The 22,347-nt window shown below is 45.6% G+C and overlaps 2 protein-coding genes across 2 annotated transcripts in view; both read left to right on the top strand.

Annotated features, from left to right (window-relative positions):
• LOC146199328 (uncharacterized) overlaps window positions 1–21,177 on the top strand; it is a 28,656-nt gene extending 7,479 nt beyond the window's left edge. Inside the window, exons 5-9 of the mRNA XM_084594799.1 lie at window positions 1,087–1,160; window positions 6,001–6,121; window positions 16,480–16,551; window positions 17,717–17,782; window positions 20,984–21,177. Of these exons, the coding sequence (XP_084450925.1) occupies window positions 1,087–1,160; window positions 6,001–6,121; window positions 16,480–16,551; window positions 17,717–17,782; window positions 20,984–21,016 (366 nt within the window). The 3' untranslated portion in view covers window positions 21,017–21,177. The remainder of the gene's footprint in view (window positions 1–1,086; window positions 1,161–6,000; window positions 6,122–16,479; window positions 16,552–17,716; window positions 17,783–20,983) is intronic.
• Window positions 8,328–11,364, top strand: LOC146199329 (uncharacterized). Its single transcript, XM_084594798.1, has one exon. It carries the CDS (start codon window positions 8,339–8,341, stop codon window positions 10,811–10,813), a length of 2,475 nt encoding a protein of 824 aa, XP_084450924.1. The 5' UTR covers window positions 8,328–8,338; the 3' UTR covers window positions 10,814–11,364.
• Window positions 21,178–22,347: the final 1,170 nt, after the last annotated feature.

Below are 22,347 nucleotides of genomic sequence, written 5' to 3' on the forward strand. Positions count from 1 at the left end.
CTGATTGTTGTCATGCCTGCTGTTACAAGTGGGCCAGAGCTGCACAGAGAACAATGTACGGGGAAAGAAAGGCCTGATTGGAAATGATCGCTAATTTAGGATGGATGCTAGCTTAATTAACCGAAATAATAGGTGCTAGCCCTAGTGTATGACGTCATAGGTGCAGGCTTTGAGCTAAAACCTTGTGGCAGTCTAAATTTTTTTAATTAGCCTGGGTCAAATTGAACTACTGTGTCTCGTTTTACATCTTATTCTACCTCACTCAGGTAGAGGCACTTACCTCTTCTTAAACCATTTTCTTTGTTTTTGAGGGGGACAGAAACAAAAGCTCAGGGCAACTTAAAAAAAAAAAATGTACTGGCTGATCAGTCAGTGTGCCGTGCTGAGTGCCCTCATCTGCACGCATGACGTCAGTGTGCGGAATGCAATGCTTCGAGTCCTGCAGCTTAAGAACATTCTTCTCTGTTGTAAGGCGGATAGTCTATGATAGTATTTGCCAAAGAAAACATACAACAAGCACATGAACCTTTGTAATGTTCATTTGAAGTTTACATGCAGGTGCTCATCAGATAAAATTAGGTGTTGAAAATGTTTTTTTCTTGGCAATGTTTTCAGGCTCGTTTGATAATTCTAGCTTTTGGTTAATTCGGACATTTTTCCTGGTTTCTTGAAGGCTGAGTTAACTAGAGTTTACTGTATGCATTCAGCAGCAGTATGACAGTTCCTTCCTGTGCATAAAACCTGTTTATGAAACCCTGTATAAATAAAATTTATACTGGATTTTTCAGTATGATATACATTTTTGTGCTATTCTAGTTTAATTTTATTTGCAAATACCACATGAATCCTGAAATAAACAGACAGACAGTCTTTACTATTTAATTTTTCATTTCATTTATTTATTTTTCATTGGTCAGATACTGGACTTGATATTCGAGGGCATATTTTTCTCATATTGGTATTGGAAAATTTCAGTATTTGCACACCCCTAGTGTTCTGCCTTAAAGAATGTGTATACAGTATAAAAAAAAAATGGTACATTGCAGTAGCTCAGATCAACACTGACAACATTTTCTTTTTTTGCAGAGAATAGCTCTTCGGTCAAAGAAGTTCAACATGCCAATGTCTGACACTGCTCGGCTCAAGGTGCGAATGGAAAGGTGAGAGAATGGAGAGGCAGGTTTCACTAAAACTTCATTGCATACAGTACTGCTACAGACTAACCCTGCTATAACGAAGTCTGATTTGGCACAATAATTTTTTTGTTATACAGTGAAGCCTCGTTATAACGAACAGTAAAAAAATTGGAAAATAGTTTGCGATATCCATAATTCGTAATATAAAATGTGTAGAAAATACATGCAAGAGCAGCAAAATTCAGTCAGGGAAGGCATAGCAACTTGAGGGGTGCTTATTTAGGTCATGTTCATTTATTTACGCTCAAAGAACTGCATTATCGCGGCCTGCTTTTTTGTATTGATTGCGTTCTGTATCACGCCCTGTTCCACAGTTTGCAAACACTCAACAAGGGCAAACCCACTGCCCTCAATAGCACTGCAGTGCCGGCGCAGTAAATTCAATGCAGTAAGCGCTTCTTGTGAAGTCTGAATGCTCTCGTCTGCAGGGTCAGCTTGAGCTTCGTCTGCGGGATGTTCAGAAACTACCGCAGCAATTTCGGCATCCGTCAGTACAACCGTGGTCGCTGTACAACCGTGGTCGCTGCGATGTCGTCGCCGCCTACAAAGCCTTCTGCGGTCACTGTTGCGAGCATGCCACCAAAAAGATGAGCATGCCACCAAAAAGATGCGAAAAATCGTTCCAGTCCTCATCGAGCTCGCGGAGCTCTGCTTCTGCTTCGTCAGGATCGTCCCCATTGTCACTTGATGCACGGGCCTCTGTTGGAACAAAACCTGCGTGCCGAAAGCAGCTGGAAATCGTTTCGCCTTTCACGCTGTCCCATGCTCCGAGCAAGTCGATCAAGTCCTGCTTCATACGAAGCTTCACGAGAAGAGTATCAATCAGTCTCTTCTTGTAAACTGTCTTGAAGGCCCTGATTTTTTTTCGAGCTTCGTCTTTAACGTCAATGCTGCTCTTTTTCATGTTTACCGCCATCACAGCACTACGCACACCCGCACACCACACTCGACACGACCACTGACGCAGCCTCCACCGAACGCCATGACGGCCAAGGCGCTGCTAGCACTAAAACGCAAAAGACTCAAAAAGGCAAAAGTAGCAAAAGCAACATTCGATCGCGCTGCTGCTGAAGCGGCGCTGTCAGCGATTGTGAGATGCGAACAATTTCTTTGGCTGTTAACTCTAGATGCCGACGTGGCATCTGTGGTGCTGTCAGCGCCTGCGAGGTAGTCCTGAACGTTTGCTGCACCGCACAACGCACTTGTAGTGCAGCGAAGCCTGCCTCCGGCTATTAAAGTGAGGTAGTGCTTGGCGTCGCGAAGTTCGTTATATCCGTTTTATGCAGAATTGCGTTCGCTATGGAAAGTTAAAAATACATGTTTCACAAAAATATTTCAGAAGAGTTCGATATAATTAATAATTCATTATATGCATGTTCGTTATATCGAGGTTTGACTGTATTCGATATTCACCTTAAGGTATGTGCACGAATTCCTGCAAGCATGTCTACATGGTGACACGGTGTGACATTTATGGTTCACTTGGTGGCACCATCGCATATCTCAATAAAAGCCATGCGCGACTGGGCTACAGTGAGTGTGGGATTGGCCCTCGACTGACATGGTGTGCATCTCTCTTTGCCAGGGAACACTCTTGGCAAACGCTCCTGGTTCAGATTACTGCAACTGGCCATAAACATCGCACACGGCCAACACATTTCCAATTGTTCTTCATGGCTCCTTTACAGTGGATGTCTTCAGTTTTCTGCCTCGCGTTCATTATTGTCAATACAGGGCTCAGTGCAATACCAGAGTTTGCAGCAATGCCCGTTTCCGGTGCCCACTCTTGACTGTCCTAAAATATGTTGTCGTGCGAAACTGTTTGCGTGCCGGTGTTGTGTGCACGGGTCGGCAGAAGCGGTGGTAGGGGCACATTTCATGACTGCGCCGACGAGGTGGTTCGATCACGTACGGTCATATGCCTCTCAGCTATTGATGTTAGTCTTTGTTGCTGCCTCTAGATGGTACGGTGTGTGAATGCGAGGGCAGTTTAGACACAATTCTGCTGTGGGCGGTTGAAAAAAAAAATATAGCATTTTTATCGGCCCCTTTACGCATCTTTAGCCAAAAAGACTGCTTCGTTATAATTGATCAAGTGTCTAACATTGAATTTCTTTGCTGCGTTGCAACGTATAGAACTCCTATAGAAATAATGCCTAGATGTACCAAACTTTGCTTTTACTTTGTGTTATTAATGTGAAAGCAATACTTCGCTATGTTCACAGATTTCTGTCTGCACACCACGTCCGCGGCAGTTGCGAGTAATTGGGAAGTGGTAGAGGTTAAAGGGACACTAAAGACAGCCAAAGATGGTATGAAAATCTAATAAACTACATTTGGTGACGCTGTTGCCGCATATCCGGCAGCAAAAAATCGAATAATTGCTGAGATATTGTGATAAGAAGTTGAGGTTTTTTCTTGTTCCCGCCGTTCGAATTCAAACTGTGGCCTCCGACTACGTAGTTGGAGTTGAGTGACGCACACTATGACGTAAGCGGAGACTCCGTGATAGCTAGCGAGCCGGTGCGGCCCGCGACGTCGCATCCCTCAAGGGCCAACATGGCAACAGCGTACTCGCAATACACGGCCTCAGCTGAAATAAATAAAACGATGAAGGGAGTAATTTACCGAGCGATGGGCCCATAAAGGAAGAAAAAAAAAACATAGAGCGCTTGTAATGCACAATACTTTACATGTTCCTCAAGCTTTTGCGCTCCTTCTTGTACTGTGTATAAACAAACCGAGCCCTCGGTCATCACAACGTTTCCTGACATGTTTACATACAAATAAGATTTAGTTACCAGCAAAAAATTGTGTCCTCGCTGCTGCGCTTGTCAGTTTTGAAGCTTCGTTGCACTTTTTTCCTTCAAGGTTTGTGCTACAGCTCCGTGTTCAGCGAAAATTACGTCCACGGTAGCAGAACATGACCGAAGTGCCGGCGCAACTACATTTGCCAGCGCTGTGAAATTCCACATGTTAAAATGGATCCAGTGCACAATATAGTGCGCATAGGCATCCAGAACATTAGTTGCAAGACGTGAGAGCAGGCAGCATGCGCCGATGATCAAGAAGTTGTCATTTTTTAGACCGGCAGCAGAAACACTTTATTGTAAATGGGGCCATGGCATAAAACCTAGAAATATTTCCAAGGTCCCTGTGGTGCGGCGTAGCCGAGCGGGTTAGCGCCGAAGGTTACGGAGCAAGCAGTGGCGAGTTCGAGTCTTACCCCTTCTGGCTTTTTTTTTTCTTTTTTTCTTCCTTTCTTTTTTTTTTTTTTACTAATCGATTTTTTTTTAACCTTTTGTAATGTATTTCTGGTGCTTCGTTATTTTTAGTTTTTCCTTTTTACCCGAGGCCCTTTTTTTCGCCGGGCGACGAGCGCAATATATCGACGCTCTCCTTGGTATGAGTGGCAAGTATGCCCCTTTTGTTTACGACGCCTGCAAATAGCACGTTGAAGATCTTGTTGACACAGTATATGTTGGTCAGATGTGCCATGATTTAGTGAACAATTGAATGATAATGCGTTTTTCCTTCGGTACTTAGCATATGTATGCTTTTCGTGGCGTACGTAGCTGCAGTCAAGCGGTCAGGTCGCAGTCGAAGCGGAATATGTTGGCGCAGAAGTGTGAACGAAGGAGCGTGTCGGCGGTAGCGGATTTCGCTCGCTCGTGCCTTCGAATGCTCAAATGGGAACCATCAAGGCACATCTGCTACTCCAAGCTCGTAGTTCAGGCGCTGCAGGTTCAAACAAACTATCCGAGTGCGCACGAAATGCCTGAGCCGAAACATAACCAAAACTGAAGTGGGCACCTGTGGCGCCTCCAAGTATATTTTTGTATTTGCCTTGCAACGTTTACGTTGTCTTTTCGCCGTCGTTTACGTATGATAAAAGCGTGTTATCATGTTTGAGAAAAAACATACTACCGCATTCAAACATGCAATGTAATTCGCATTTGTCAGCCTCCGGGATCCCTAGCGCGTCACGTGATTTGTAGTTGCGAGCCTCGGCCGTTTGGCTGTGGTGGCGATACCTGTATTTCTGTTATTCTTCTTTACTACCTTATAACAGCTCTGTTTTCAGTAAGAGTGGTCTTTCTGTAATCAGGAACTGGCATTCTATCGATGCAAACCCACTTCCTTTCTCTCTTTAGTGTCCCTTTAATTAGTGGTGTCAATCGGTAGAGGGTGATGCAATGTGTCCAAAAATAATTAGGGCTAAGTTAATTAGGTAGTTAATTAGAGGCAAAAATGCAAAAGTAAAGGCTAAAATGTTCACATTTGCCAATGGCTTGGCGCCACATTTGGATGTATCAAATACTAAATAATTAAATCAGTCAAGGTGACATCACACAACCTGAAGTCAAGCCAAAAAAGGGCATAAGAAGGGATTGGCGCACAATTTGAAAGTACCAAAGACTAAAATATAAGTCAGCCAGTTAGGGTGGCGTCAAGGATTTGACGTCACGCAACCGGAAGTAAGTTAAAAAAGGGCATAGGAAGGGATTGGCACGCAGTTTGAAAGTACCAAAGATTAAAATGAGTAAACAAGAAGTGAATTAAGCAACTAGAAGCAACCAACAGCAGCATCCGTGCTTTAGCATTACTCCAGGGCAGATTCTGCAGTGCTCTTTAATTTTCGATGATTAGCTATATCCTTCTTCCTTAATAATGAGGTTCCACTGTGCACCGGCTTGCTAAATAGGCAATAGGAGAGCTCTTGTTTGCATGAAAATGGCTCCGAAACTTGGTGCCCAGTTTAAGGCAGAGGCATTTTACCGCTTGCAATGCTTTACTCCTTCAGGTTTGGTGCTGCTGCTGCTGCTGCTGCTGCTGCTCAGAGCAGCCCTGCTGCAGCCAAAGACCCTGTTGTCAAGACAAGCTCGGTGAAACTGTCTAGGACATCTATTACTGCCAACCCTCCTGTAAGTGTTGCTGGTAGCTAGTTGTGTTTGCATTGAAAATGAGTTTTCCTCTTTGGACATAAAATGCCTGGAGATGGATTGGTTTCGCCAATTTTCGAAAAGAGAAACTAGACAAAATTACATTTGTAGCAAAAGTGAAAGCTTATTGGCTACAAAGGCCTTTTTGTCATGGAGCCATGCATAGAAAAGGTACTTTTCTGCAGAAGCCCGAGTAGCACTGTGTACTGTATTGGCTTGTTACAACAGACTTTAGTAATGTTCAAGATTTCAGTGTGTTGCCAAAGAAACCTATGCAATTCAAATACAGTAACTGACGGATTTTTCGGGCTCCAGTAATTCAGACTTGCGCAATATTTTGGACTTCGTTTGGGAACCATCACGCACGTCATACGTGCATATCCATCTGTGAAGTTCAAAATTTTGATTTTTCACACAAATATAGGTGCCAGCAATACTGTGGAGATTTTTCTTTTCGAAACCTTGTTCTTTGTCATGATATTGATGCGAGCGGGTGTCGCTATCACAACTGATCTTTCATAGCGGTTAAAAGAACCATCTTCAATTTAAACAGAGTCATTTGGATGGACTAATTTTGCTATTTATTGATCATTGTCATTTGAGGCAGGGCACTACTCGTTGTCTCAAAGATGGCATAAAGACAGTGCACGGTTGCATTGAAAACGAGATAGGGGCACTGTTTGCCGCGACTTCGACACGCCGCCAGCGGTAGCCCACGAGGCAGGAAACAGGGAAGGGATTCAGAGGCGCTAATTCCTTTTGCTTCCTTCCTGTGAGTTTTATCTCTCTGCATTTCGCCTTGCATTGCTTTGGTTTGTAGCACGACTTGCAACTGCGTCGCACAGTCTCATGTAGGGAAGTGGTGTAGACACGATGAAGATGCGACTCTGGCTGGGATAGTCGAATCAGAGAGTTATAGCGAAGTGCGATCCACTTCTGCAGGGTGCCATTGCTGCACAGTGCAGATCACCATGAGGGAGTCGTGCAGGCTTCCTGGCGCCGCACAAGCCCGTTACGTAAAGACCAGTCAACGGTGTGAGCACCGGCAGTACGCAGAAGCAGATCGCAGTAGCGGATCGTGCTATGCTGTAACTCTCGTTTGTCGGTCGCCGCTGCATTCAGAGCATGTAATAGAGGGCGAACAGAATCTGTGCGCTCTCTCCGCTGCGGCAGGCGGCCAGTGTCATCACCTAAATATTCTTAAACCGTGATCCTGGCCTAGCTGAGCTAAGCCATTGCAAATTTTTTTTCACCTCAATCAGAAAAATTGCCTCTGTGGCCGTGATCGAGCTCGCATCTTTTGGCTAAGCAGCACATGGGCTGCTTGCTGCTTAGAACATTTTAAATATCAGTAAGTTTTCACCAAGATGTACTCGCAATTGAGTGTGTAAACGTCATATCTCTCATGAAATGTGAGCGTGGACACCTTAACTTAAATTCTATGATATGATTGCCAAGGCAAAAAGAAAACAAATGAGCAGAGTCCGCGAGTGAAAAACAGTGGGAATCTGACCTTTCAAAAGGAAAAAAAAAGATATTCTTGCCTAGCACACTTCCTAGTCCTTAACGTTGGCAGGCTAACACACAACTCTGTCGTGAATTTCTTTGTACCTTATTAAATTCGAACCTAATGACGTTTGATGCTAGTGCCATTCGATTCGTATGACATTAAGGGGGGATGCGGGGATCAGATCGCGAAAATCGCGAAAAAAATCGATTTTTGAAAAGTGCGCTTTTCGGAATCTACAACATTATTTCTATGTTGTCCTGAAATATTTCACCAAAAAACAAACTCTAAGTAGTCTAAATAAATATATTTATCGGTGCCGGCGTCGAGATATTCTTCCCGAACCGCGAAAAAGCTGCCAAGTTCACGGCATGACTGCTTGACTTTCCCGCCATGGAGCGCCGCCATTTTGGCATCGTTGGAAAGCCCGACTCTTCAGCTCTTTGTCCCAACCCCTCCCTCCCTTCTCCGCCAGCTAGCAAGCGCACAAAAAAGGAATATCCGCAGGACGGCAGCACGAAGCAGCCAATGAATACCGCGCCCCGATTGGCTCTGCGCCGCGACGTGTTGCTAGGCGCCTCCTCATTGGCTGATGCCGCGGCAATAATGGCAGCCAGCGCATGGAGCGTCTGCTTTGTCCGCCGCTGGAAAGCAATTCTTTTTCTTGCGTTTCAAGTCTTCGACCACGTGCAATGGATCAGCGAACGTTCGAAAAGAAGTTCCGGACAAAGCATGCTTACGGGAAGCGAAAACGCAAGCCTGTTACAGCAAGGAAGAAGCGGCGATCATCAACAGGTGGTTCTACCGAGCCGAGCGTCCGTTCGGAATCGGCGGAGTACGCGCCCAACGTGCTACGCGATCTCTCTCCCAATGTGCTGTGCGATCTCATGCCGAGTCGGGCACCAGCCAGCGATTGTGAGAACAACGAACAACGTGCTGCGCTGTCGAGGCACGGGTGCAATGTTACTTCACCAGCGACGATCGACATGCCAGTGAGCGTCGCCGCACACGTGCGTCTCGCCGTGCACGGACGTGCCACTGCAAGTTCGTCGGGTGAGGCACCAGCCAGCGAAGGTGAGACGGGCCACGATTTCTCGCCGTTGAGCCGTGGGCGCAACGTTAATTCGCCAGTGAGGATCGACACGCCAGTGAATGTCACCGTACGCGAGCGTCCCGGCACAAGCTCGTCGAGCGAAGTGGTCTTGCAACAGTCATCACCGCCTGACTGCACAGTGGAGACACGTTTCCGCGATGTGTTTTTCAACTCTAAAATGTGTCCACAGCCGACAACCGCGAGTGAAGGCAATCCTATGCCATCGACGAGTTACGGTGTTCGCGGGCGCGCGCTCGCTTTCGCGGACGCGCCGGCGGCCGAGCCATCGACGGGTTACGGCGATCGCGGGTGCACGCTCGCTTCCACGGACTCGCCGGTGGCCGATCATCGCAGTGACGAATATTCATCCAGTGAACGTCGCACTATTCAAGCTCACCTCAGAACACGATTTGTGTCCGCGGAAACGGCAAAGGTGCAAGCATCGAGTGTTTGCAAATCGCTTCGCGCGGTTTCAGCTACGGAGCGCAAGTTTGCGCTGACTGACTCAAGAGAAGATGCCATTTCCGCACCTCCAGAAGAGGAATTTATGCTTGTGCAAGTAGCAGCCTTGAACTCGCTGATTAGTTCCATGCTTTGCCCAATTTGTCATCAGCCTGGCCTAACAGTGCATCGGGAAACTAAATTAGGGCTAGCTGTGAAGATGGTACTTTCGTGTATTTCCTGTGGTGCCCTCCAATCTGAATGGTCTTCACAAAGGCAGAGTGGTTCTAGAGCCTTTGATATCAACATCAGATCAATTCAAGCGATAAAGAGCATTGGTAAGGGACCAACTGCTCTCAATGACTTCTGGGCCACCATGAATGTTTCACATAGAGGATTACACCACAAAACATATGAGGAGCATCTAAAAAAAACTTTCAAGCCTGCTGCAGAAGCAGCTGCAAACAACATCTTTGCAGATGCTGTAGAGGCAGTGAGAAAGGTGTACACAGAAATGGAAACTACCTTTTCGAAGAATATTACAGTCGTGTACGATGGTACGTGGCTGACACGTGGCCACAGTTCTCACACTGGCGTAGGCTGTGTAATTGAGTTTCATACAGGGCTTGTGTTAGACTGTGTGGTTCTCTCGAACTTCTGCCTTGGGTGCAGCAGACAGCCAGCTGAAAGTGACCCCACTTATGCTGAGTGGAAGCAACAGCACCAGTGCCAGAAAAACACTGATGTGAATTCTGGACGAATGGAGGTGGAGGCTGCACTGCAGCTGTTCAGGCGCTCTTTGAGCAAGAATGATCTCCGGTACACAAACATAGTCTGTGATGGGGACAGCCGCATGTTCCGCACTCTGTGTGACGAAGAAGTTTATGGTTTTGTGCAGCTCTCCAAAGAGGACTGCATAAATCACGTGAAAAAACGGATGGGTGCTGCACTTCGCTCCCTGGTCAGCAAGGCTAAAAAAGGAGAGCCACTAGGTGGAAAGGGGGGCCTGACACAGCAGCTGATGAAAAAATTGACTGACTACTATGGCCTCGCTCTGCGGAACCACTCAGAAGTTGAAGAAATGCAAAGGGCAGTAATGTCGACCTATTATCATGTGACGTCGACGGATGGTGAGCCCCATCATGAGCTGTGTCCCCCTGGCCCCCTCAGCTGGTGCAAACATCGATCAGCAGAGGCAGAAGGACAACCACCACCCCCTCACAAGTACAAGTTATCACCGAAGGTCGCTGAAGCACTTCTGCCAGTGTACCAGCGCCTCTCAGACCCTCAGTTGCTGGCCCGGTGCAGGGGAGGCAAAACTCAAAATGCGGCTGAGAGCCTCCATTCAGTGATTTGGTCACTATTATCGAAAGACCAGCATGCCTCACTGTTCGCTGTGGAAACAGCAGTGCACGAGGCGATTTTGAAGTACAACTCAGGCAATCTGAGAGCATATTCAAACCTGTGCACAACATTGGGCCTGCGCCCTGGAGCCCTTTCTCTTCAGCGGGCCGCCGAGAAAGACTCTCAGCGCATTAAGAAGGCGCACAAAGCCCATCTTTTGAAAGGACAAAAGTCTAAGAAATTGCCTGCTGCCAGAGACATGAAATTTTACAGTGCAGGAGCATTTTAGACAGTGTGTGCCAGTTTGGAACTTTCGAGCTTGTTTTCTGAAAACTTCGTTTTGAACTTACCACCTTGCTTGTGGAAAGCGCAGCATCGCAATGGGTGCATGGATTTTTATCCCGTTTGTCTTGTTGTAATTGCTGAAATGTGCTTTACATCAAGACAGTCTCAGATTTGCTATTTAGGCTCACCATTTTTTTATTACACAGTAATTAGAGCATGATACCTTCTAAACATAAAGAGAAGATGTATAATAAGTCATTTAGGAAAAGAGCAGAGAAGTTTAAAAAAATTTAAGGAGAATCTTGACCTAGACCACACTTCTTAGTAACTATTAAGAACATTTACAGACCCGTAGCCCATTTTGCTGTCATGCTAGGCTTTCCACGAGCAAGCAACATGTTAACAACATATAAACAATGGTAAAATAAAAACTACTGAAGCTATCATTTTGAAACTTTATACCTTTCTGTTTGATGCTATTTCAAGCCAGCCTGCCAAATTTCATCCCTCTAAGTCAAAAAATAAAAAAGTTTGCTCCGATCCCCTCATCCCCCCTTAAATTTGCTAGTGTGATGGGGGTATAACTCATGCTTTCATCACATTCGTGCCACTTCATGACTGTGACACAGCTTCAGGTCATGCTCATGCCGCAAACGTATGGCGCCGCATGAAGCAATAACATTCAGTTTTCATAAGGACGGGCACGAAGACTTTGAGATGGAATTCGCCGGAAAAGTGAGCGGAACAAGAGCCTCTGCAAGAGCACCGACCTCATCGTCCCGCTCTTTCCCATGGGCAGTGGCGTCGTCGAAGCCGCAGTGATCGATGCTCACGTTTCATCTTCAGTACGATTGCATGCTCCTTTGTAGGCCACCGCGATGACAATGAAGAGCGTACCATTATTGCCACTGCCTCAAATGGCAAAGAGCCAAGCTAATATGAATAACTGCGCTTAAATGCAAGGTGGCTGCTTACATGACCACGCTAATCCATTTGGCTGCAAACAAAGATGCTTCGTTGCATCTATATCGTGCTGAAAAACTATCACCATAGTATTGCTGGTGCCACTTTTATTTAGTCTGAAATATCGATTGTTAAAATGCACACATTCCTATGGGGCATGTCATGGTTCCTGAATGAGGTCTGAAATGTCACGCAAGTCCAAATTATTAGAGTCCGAAAAATTGGTAGGCCACTGTATTTGCAACCTTCTGCCCTTAATGCAAAAAGTTTTGTAACTAGGCTTGTGTGCATAGCTCTCCTTGATAAGTAGATTGAATACCAATAACATACCTGCCAAGTTTTACGATTTTATCGTAAAATGTCAGATTTTCTGTGCTTTCTTACGAGTATCATAGTGCCCATTCTCATTTTACGATTTTTCTCGATTTGTGTGTTGATTAAAAAAAGGTAGCAGGGTTAGACCGAGTAGACATGCAAAAACGCGAACACAGCTGGTTTTTTGCCGCGTGTGCAGTCTCATGGCGGGCTGTGCACTCCACGGGGCATCTTATTTGTTTGCCACATCACTTTTCGGCGCCTCTACTCCAATCAGATCATGCCCGTTCAAAAAAGTATGGCTACATTGTCATTGCAATTGTTGACTTTTCGGATAGCCAAAGCTGTCAAGCTGATAGTTCGGCTTACTGTGTTGGCAGCGTAGTTGCTGCGGGTGTGATTGTGAGATGTCTACAAGAAGTGCTTCCAAGTGTTCATGCCCAAATATTCAACGGATTTTTTGTGCATACAAAAATATAGCAGAGGTGAAAGGTACGCTTTCTGCACCTACTGCTGCATGATGTGAATATTGCGCAACCCGGTCGTCGGGAAATTCTGCTCTATCTCGGGGCAAAGAAGAATAAGGATTCGGCGAGTATCGTTGACACCAACGAGAAGATTAGTGGGTATTTTAATTCTAAAGTGGACCAAGCCACTATTCAATTCGATATATCCTGGTTTGACTGAGTGAAGCAGTCAAATCAAATGAAAAATGAGCATTTTTATACCTATTTGCATTCAAATGTTCGTACAACAAATAATGTGAAACAATGAAGTGTTATGAGGGGCTGCGGTAAGGCGCCATAGCTCATGAAGTCATAGGCATAGCTCTCTCCGGTGTGCGCAACACTATACAGTCGAACCCGGATATATCGAACTCGAAGGGGATCACGAAATAGTTTGATATATCGATAATTCGATATACAGAAATCGGCTTGTGATGACACTTACGATGCGAAAAAATGATACCGTATTTGTCGCGTAATCAACCCACTCGCATAATGAACCCACCCTCCACGTTTGCACCCAAGAATTTGAAAAAAAAAAAAAAAAAAAAAAGTTAAGGCCAGTTTGCTCACATGCAAACGATTGAGCGATCTCAGCGACGAGCGGCAGCGACAAAGCAAAAAATTTCAAACTTGATGGGACTGCGTCCCTCTCGCCGCTCGAGTCACCGCGGCAGCTCAAAACAAGATTTCTGTGTCGCGGCGGCAGAAATCGTGAGCGTTTTTCGCTTGCATGTCGACGGCGCGCGTCACTCCATCTCGGTCCTCTCATCCACAGCTCATTTCTTGGCAGCGTGCCAAGAACGTCAGGGCGCGTTTATCTTTTGATCGCTCCTGCGGTGGCGGGGAGCGAACTTGGCAGAGTGCCCGTGATGGCTTGATTGCCCAAGCCTGGTTCGATTTATCACGCCGCGCTTGAGGCGGGCATCATGATCGCAGCAGCTGACCGCGCGCTTTCGTTATTCATACATGCAAGGAAAAACGACTTCCGCCAAAAAAGAAAAAAAAATTCTGCCGCTTCTTAACGTCCGCAGCCTTCATATCTTACGCCGTGTGTACAGCACAGCGATAAGAAAAGACTCGCAAAAAAAAAAAAATAATAATAAAAATCAAAGAGAGAGCTGCCGCTTCTTAATGTCCGCAGGCGCCATAGCCACGTCAGCCGCCGCGCGCAGAGGGTTCGCTACACACGCTGGAGAAAGTGTCCGACGTCTGTCTGAAAACGGGCTGAGCTGGCTTGGCGCATGTGTAGCGCGTGCTGAAGGAGAGAGATAGCTCGGCAAAAGAATGTGCACACCCACGCACATGGCTTGCAAACGTCATGTGTTGGCACGCGGGAAACGATAACTGCAGATGCGAGCGCCTTTGGGGAATGGGCAGCGGCATTGCCCAGACCAGCCGAAAGCCGAACTGTCCCCTCTCATACCTTCCGCGCGTGGTTAGAAAACGTCACGCGGCAAACGGCCAAGGGTGATGCGATCGTCTTCGGGGAAGGCACACTTTCCAGTGCGTGGTGCGGAGTTCAATATATTGAACGACCAGTGAAATTGAGTTCGATATATGACGCGGCTTTCCTATACTTTTACATGGGATTTTCAAGGGAATATTCCGTGAGTTCGATATAACCAAAATTCGATATATCCGGGTTCGATATAACCGGGCTCGACTGTATTAGTGTACTGACTTGACTGTCCTGTGAGACGTGTAGGAAAACTTGTATTTTCTTTGGATGACAGGAAAAAAACTAATGCCGCATTTTTGTTGACGATGGAGGTGAGGGGTGGATGTGAGCCCTGAGCATATCGTGTTTACATAATTTTGGAGGCTAAACATAATGAACACCTCTGCTTTGAGATCATGTGGGAACATGTTACATAAAATGGCAAGGCCAAGCCCTTCATTCCATCCCTACTTATTGTGGCTGCTTACTTTGTGGCTTCTGAGAGGCCAACGGTCGTGAAACTGTTGTCGAAGGAAACTAGAATGTCTATTAGAACCGATTTGAAAAGTTTAGGCAATTTTCCAGAATAAATTTTGTGTGGGCACTATTTTACAGTTGAACCCTCGCCACAAGGAACGCTGCTTCAACGAAATATTTCTAATTCCTCGTCAGCTAGCCATAGAACTTAATGCAACAAAGTTCTTGCCACAACAAACCATTTCTCGGGCTTGTTTTCCCTTTAACAAAATTTTTGCTGAGTGAGCTGGGCTTGGAAATTTATTTTATGAATGATTATGTGTAACGCCAGCCATCTGTAACTTCTCGTGCATCTACGTTGCTTAGTTTCACTGAAAGCTTGCACCTACTGCAGCACACATTAACAAACTCATAAATGATCGTGATTATTGGGTTGTGATGATGACTTGGCTGCCCACTTTGTGTCAAGGCACAGCTCCGCTTTGCAAAGCCAGAGCACCAACATATTGGAATCTACTACTCTAGATCACGTGATCGCACGTGGAAAGCGGTACGCCGCTGCACAGTTTTGGCCTGAGTCACCAGAGTCACCATAACGATGTGTTGCCAGCCGATGAGTGCCATGCAAGATGCGTTGGCCCTTCCTCTTGCACTAGGTTTGATGGACGCATTTGACGTTATTCTCAGGAGGCAAACGAAGGGGACCAACATTTTTCGGGAATAAGTGATGGTTGTGAAGGGTGCAGTCAAATCTGAAAGTGTGTTCAGCAAAACTTTTCATGTGTCCCATCAGTTTCACTGTAGCAAGGTTCGAGTGTAGTTAAGGTACACATCTACTAATCCTGGGACTCTGGTTTGGCCTTTGCTGCAGCGACTGCATTTTGATGGAAGTGAAACGCAGGGGCCCATATACTGTGCAATGTTGTGGCACATTAAAGAACACCAGGGCCCGTATTCCCATTTTGCATCGTTATCGAAGTGTCGCTATCTCACGTGACCTCGAGTTATCTGATTGGTCGAAACGCCGGAACCGGGTGTTGCCACTACGGAACTGGAAGAGGTGGCAATACAATGTTCTGGCGTTACGACCAATCAGATGACTCAAGGTCAAGGAGATAGCGACACGTTCGATAACGGTGCAAACTCGGAATACGGGCCCAAGTGGTCTAAGCTATTCTTGATAGCTTAGACCACTACGGGGTTCCTCATAGCCTTCATCATGCATAAACCAAACCATTTTATTTGTTCATTGAATTGAACGAATATCTTATTCGTTGTTAGAGGTATTAGAAATATTAGCTCTCCTCTGTTCCCAGCATATCCAGTCCTCCTTGTCACCTTTTCCGATTGCTGCTCTGGTGACAAAATGTCACTGCACCCAGGCTCAAACCCCTCGCACATTGGCGGAATTTCTGTTAGTTGCTGATCGTATCATACAATCAAGATCAGGGGAAATTTTGAACATAATTACTGCTAAATTGTTTTGTCCAGGAATGTATTACTAACTGGAAGAAAACCAGTGCACAAAATTTTGAAACCCTCGCTTCAGCCACCTTGTTCACAATGGGTGCTAAAGCTCGGCAATGATTTCACCTTTGGGCTGCATCATGTGGACGCATTGCTGCTTCTTTCAGGTTTTGGTCCTTTGGGGGGGGGGGGGGGGGGGGGGGGGAATAAGGCACCCTTGCTGGAAAGGCCTTAGAGGAGTGCATGTGACAGGGGTTTTACTATGGTACGCATCTTCAGGAACCCACTATGCAATCTGGGCAGACGTGATTGCACACAGAGTGAAAGCTTGCTGGATTCTTCTTTCTTGTCGCACTAAAGCCTGTAATTGTTCAAATAATAACTGTGCAAGTGGGAGAGCTGATTTTGATTACCCAAAAAAAAAAATGTTGGCACAATGAATGTGAGTGCTTGTTGAAGTGCATTTCGTACATCTCACAAAAGTTCTTTTTTTTTTTTCAGCCTGTTGACCTCGCAAAACTGAAAAAGAGGGCAGAGCGGTTTGGCCAAAGCGTTTCTACTGTGGCAAAAGATGTAAGTTTTCTAAACTCTTTGTTCCAGAAATACTCTTTCCTATCCTGCTGCTTTCTCTGTACCGTATTTACTCGCATAATGCTCGCACTTTTTTTCGCGGAAAATTGGTGCGATAATTATGCGGGGAAATTTTCGAGCAAATGTTTTGGAGGGCTAAAAGCAAATTTAAAAAGGTGTGAATTAGGATTCTTAGGTCAGCTATTGTATAACCATAACATTACTTTCAAGCAGAACTTACCTTCACTCCCCGCATTCCATGGTATAAAGCTCACAGCAGACGATACAGCCCTACTCTCGATCAGAGACTTGATCCGAGTCCGTATCGACCCTGCAATCGCTGTCTCCAGTAGCGCATTACGCAAAAATCGTTGATGCCGAAGTGCCTGCTAGCATCGCGGCTGCTATGTTGTAGCCTGTACTCGAAAGCTTTCAGCTTAAAAGCAGCTGTATAACTTGCGTACTGCCCCACCGTGATGCGGCACAAAGAACACAGTAGACTGTGGAACAAAGCAAGTAGCACGGACGAAACGAAGAAACAATGACGAGACGCGGAGCACCTCGCAAAATGGCGGCTATGAGCATCGTGGAGGTAAAAAGAAAGAAAGGCTAGCATGCACACAACGAGGCCAGCTAGGTTCAGTAGCGCTCCAAAGACGGCGCTTGTTACTGCTAGCAGACGACTCCCGCAGTAGTAATATTGGTGGTGCGATGGTTACGCGAGGAAAAAAAAAAATTTAGATTTTTGACGCCCAATGTTGGGGGTGCGAGCATTATGCGAGTAAATACGGTAATTGTCTGCTTCGCTTCCACTGCTATGCATTTGAGAAAGATGCCTTGAGAGCCACTGCTTGTTTCTTTACTATCCTGCAGTCCCAAGACCTTTTCTTTTTCTTTTTTTTCCTCCAAACTGTTTCACATTGCTTTTGTCTGCGAAGTTCCTGCAAAGCGAGTCTTATGTCTCACGCCCATAGCAGTGACCATTAAAACCATGAAGCAGACTAGGAACACCGTCGATTATTATTTTCAGCAAGCTGCATGTGCGTTTTCACTTTATCCTGTCAACGTTTATATGAAAATGTGGGTGTAGCAAGTTACATTGAAATGTGGCACTTGGATTGCACAGTGCTTTACTTCTTGGCACTCTTTCTTTCCGGAACCCCAACAGTTGGAGGAGAAGGAGCGGCTCCTGAAGAGAAAGCAGCGTTTCACCTCCACCACGCCCGCACCTGACGTTAGTGAAGCTCCTGCTTGTTTTTTTTTTACATTGGGCTTTTTGCAAAGTCGTGTTGTGTGATCAGTAAGTGCAATGTGAAAGTAAAAAGACAGTTGTTTTTTTTTTGAGGAAACCAAGAGGGACCATATTACGGGCTGGTGTACATTGTATGTCCTTACAAGGCTGAATACGATATCCTTCCGCCTTAATTTGATGACTTTTAATGATTACTAGCACTCTTCCTCCTTTCCCTTGCCTTTGGCGCACCAGCCTCTCCAACTTTGACCATTTTGCGTCAGAGCCACGGCCTAACAATTTACGAATGGGCCTAGTACGGTCAAGTAGTGCTGATGTGTAGTCTTCAGCAAACTCAGTTTCGTTCCGTCATTTAATAGGATCCACTTTTTCATGTTCGCGATGCCCCGCGTTAGGGCCACGAGGTCTACAAACGCTGCAATTTGGCTGAGAAAGTGAAGGCAGCGATGCTATACATCGCTATGCCTGGCATTGGCGCCTTGTTCCACTACAGTGTCTAACTGCGTTTGCCCTGACGGCATCGATACAGCACACAAATGGCTTGTGGAGTGGCAAGCATTCACAGATGTTGACAGTGCCGTGGAAGTACAACAGCCTGTAGTGCGGTCAGAAAGAGAGAAAGCATTTGCACTTTTCGTAGCTGCCGACAGCACCATTAAGTGCAGCAAGTTGCACTGAAGCACGGAACAGTCTGTTTTTTGGTACACGAGTACAGTCTCGCACAACACGCATACAGCAGAAGGCAGGCTAAATGATTCAGAAGCGAAGTAATGCGATAAAGCACGAAGTGCATGGTGGCAAAGTCAGCAGCACAAAGGAACAAAGTTAAAGCACGAAAAAGGGAGCAACAATGTGCAGGCTATTGAGACGTACTTTGCTTAATGCAGCGCATGATACCCCCACTGCAGCAATGTAGCTAATCTTTAGACACTGCAGGCCAAGTCAAGCATCATTCGGGTCTGCGCACGCTGCCTTTCCAGGACGTATTATGCCGGAACTTCTTCCCCTGAGTTATGGAGTCAGGTTTACAGGTCGTTGGGCTGGATGGGCCATGTACACCAGCACACCCGGAAGTGCTTGGGTCGGCGTCTTTAGATTTTTTTTTCCTAACCTTTGCAGACCTTTGGGCTGGGTGGGCCAGGTACATCTACACATCCAGAGGGTGTTTTGGTCGGCGTCTTTAGATCTTGTTTTTTTTTTAACAGCTCCTTGAGTTGCCCCCACCTCACTTGTTTGGCCATCGCAAAACTTTGGGGCAAATGCTGCTTGCAGAGGGCCGCCGGCCACGGAACTAAAACCAAGCCGGCAGGAAAGACCTTGGAAGGAGGTGCGCGCTCGGCGACGTGGACTGTGTGTCGAGCTCCCCGCGCATTGTCCGTATGCTGCGGTTTTGGTCCGTCTGGAGAAGCCGCCTGGGACGGTCGGAGAGTGTAGCATGGGGAAGGCTACGGGCTTAAAGGCGTAGGAACCGGCGCGCCTAAAGGGGGCGCTTAATTGTTCCTTTCTCTTTTTTTTTTCTTTCGTCACCTTTCGCCAATGGCTCTTACAGCTTTCAGTGAGCACCGTTGGTGGTTGCTGCATTTGAGCGTGTTTGTATCTTTTTTGTTGGGAGAGTGGAATGCATGCTGTGCTCATGACTGGAGTGGCAGCGTGCCATTGGTCATTTCGAACTCATTGATTAGCCCTTGTCAAATGTGCTCCCTATTGGACACAGAAATGCTGTGCGAGTTGATTTAAGGATGTGTTTTTGGTGTCAAAGGGGACTTGGAACTCAGACTTAGAGCAGAGACCTTGATCTGGGGCTCTCGGTGGAGAGCAGGAAAGAGAGGTGCGGACCGGGTTATGCCATGCGCTGACCTTGCTTCGAGGAACCGCTACTTGTAGCGTGACGAAAGTTAAGTCGTCGGCCAGACAGGACAGGGTGTTGTTGCGGGCGCACCGTGGCCTGGTGTTCTAGTTTGCCTCTGATGGTAGTGACCACACCGGTCGTGGTGTAAATAATGTAAGTAGTGTAAATAAATTCATCAGTACTCATTCGTGCCAAGAAGTCTGCCCATCTGTCTCATCTCCTCTGCAGCGTGTCGCACTCCAAACTGACCGCTCCTCCACCCCGAGGACCTGACATTGCAAAAGGGCAGCAACAGCAAGAAGAAGACCAACGAAGATTAACTTATAGCATAATAGCAGGGTTTCTATTGTGTAGAACCCTGTGGAAGTCATACTGCAATTTGCTCACAACAACATGGCAGGTGGCAGAATGCATCACCCAGAAATGCGGTGACGGAGTTCTACTGAAATTGTACCAAGCCTCATCCGGATACTCTGCTTAGCAAGTTTCTGTCGCCAAATTCAACGCAGAAGCTTCAGACTTTAGGCCAAGACATCATAAGGGCTTTCGAAGCTGCCTAGAAATGGTGGCTCATAGATAAGCTTTGAGTGGGCCATGACCTTAAGATCGACTTCCGGAGTTATCCGAATGTTAAAAGCTATGTGGGATAGCATGATTGTAAGGCAGCTTCCAACTGGATTTGACACCAAAGTTTCCTGAGAATACCAGAGGCTTGTGCAGTAAGTGGACATCATCTTGATGAATCTAAGGAAGAACTTAATTGGAAAATTTTCCTTGTCCCTTAAAATCATGTTCCCGGCATCATACTGTAATAGTTTAATTGAAAAATCACCTCCTTCCTTTGCAATTTTTCTGCTGCTTAATTTTTTTTTTCCGATTTAGTTGAGTACTTGTTTGTTATGTATGCGTTTTTGAGGAGCCTTCATGACAAGCTGGCATAGTGATGTCTTTCATGACAAATTTATCATTATCGGCCCTTAGTGTACAAACTTCCAGCATGAACAAAACATGTAGCAAGCAATGGTGGCAAGCAGAGTTAGTTGTGTAGGCACGAAATGTGGTGATAATTTTGATTCCAGTGGTTCTGCCATTGATCAGTATTCATAAATGGTCATTTGTGCAGGTGTAGTATGTGGTGACGTTATGAGAAGATATGCAGTTACCATGCTTAAATGAATGAAATCCTGGTTTTTGGTCGAACAATATCTGTTAGCAAAGTAAAAATTTCATTACTGAGAAAATTTTGTTCAACCAAAGTTCTGTGGAATCGTTATTTGAGGCTATTGCGGGTTTTCAACTCCTGAACAATATTGTATTCTTTTTCTCTTTTGCAGTCGTCAAAGAAAGCGAAAACCATCACCATCTAGGCACAAGTGCTTTGGCCATTGCAACAACAGATGCTGCCACAAGGTGTGGAGCTGACTTTCATGTTTTAAAAAGCAGTGCAGTGTTAATGCCTGTTGACACCATCACCATTACATGTTTTTGTTAAGAGGAATTAATAAATTATTCATCTGATTGAATACAAGATACTTGTCTTTTGGTTCCAGATAGTGTTGTGATGTCTTGTTTAATAGTGTGTGTTGTCAGTGGTGCGGGCGTAATATTTGAATCTCAAGATCTCATCTATTCCCCTTGCTTTTGGTAAAGTTGTACATGCCTGATCCCTTGCGGTAACTGCTGAGGTGAAGTACTATGAAAAGAAGGATGCATACATGAGAAACCTGAGGCTGATTGGTAGAAAGGTAATTTTTGCTGAAGCACAAATGAGACTAAAGGGGTCAGCAACAGTTCTAGGCAGGAAGACCTCCGACTGTTCGTTGTATCGTCATATTACACATGGCATTTGTATGCGCATCTTGTTCTGCCATGATCTTTGCAGCTGAGGTACATAGTTTGGTGAGCAGCCGACAGAGTTAGCTAATCCTGTTCCCTTATTATGTTTAAGCCAAGTATGTAGAACATTAAATAATTTTGCTGACAGGAGCAAGGCGTGAATAATTTTGGTTGCGTGTCCTTTAGAATGGAGTCCTGAACATCTGTAAGCATGGATTGGTTAAATACTTTGGTTAATAATTTTCTCTCTCTGATGTTTGTTTTCAAGGCCTAAATGGTGACGATGGTGTCACTGACTAGTTGAGACAGCTTTGAGGTCATATAGACGTTTTGCAACATAAACGAGTTTTTATTCATCTGTTGCCCTTCTGGCTTTTAAGGTAGGCTGTGTAATAGTTCAAACAATTTAAATTGACACAATTTTGATCATATTGCAGTTTAAGCATGGCTGATGACTTAACCCATTAAAGGCTGAGTAAAAAGTAACAGTAAAGGTACCAAATTGGCTTAAATATTTTTTGATGTACATCTTGTTTAAAACTCGCTTAGAAAAGTATGGATAATAGAACAAATGCTGCCATTTATTTATGATGACAAGGTGAGCTCGTCATTATTGAAAAAGTGGTGATTGCTCATGAAAAGGTCAGGTCATCATGAACCCTGAAGGGCTTACATTGTTTCAGCTGATCTGTGGCATCATAGCCATCATACGATGGTTCAAATTGAAGCAACTTAGGGAGAAAATAATAAATTGTCTGAGTAATGATGTATGCATACCAATGTCTTGAGTCCGACTACTGTGCTGGAGTACCAGGTTCGATCCTAACCGCCGCCGGCTGCGTTTCGATGGAGGCAAAATGGA

The sequence above is a fragment of the Amblyomma maculatum genome, chromosome 2 (assembly GCF_055883805.1).
Source record: "Amblyomma maculatum isolate TAMU_Amacu chromosome 2, ASM5588380v1, whole genome shotgun sequence".
NCBI classification, from domain to species: Eukaryota; Metazoa; Arthropoda; class Arachnida; order Ixodida; family Ixodidae; genus Amblyomma; species Amblyomma maculatum.

Coding starts and splice junctions, on each gene's coding strand:
- LOC146199329 (XM_084594798.1), top strand. CDS start 8,339: ATGGATCAGCGAACGTTCGAAAAGAAGTTCCGGACAAAGCATGCTTAC.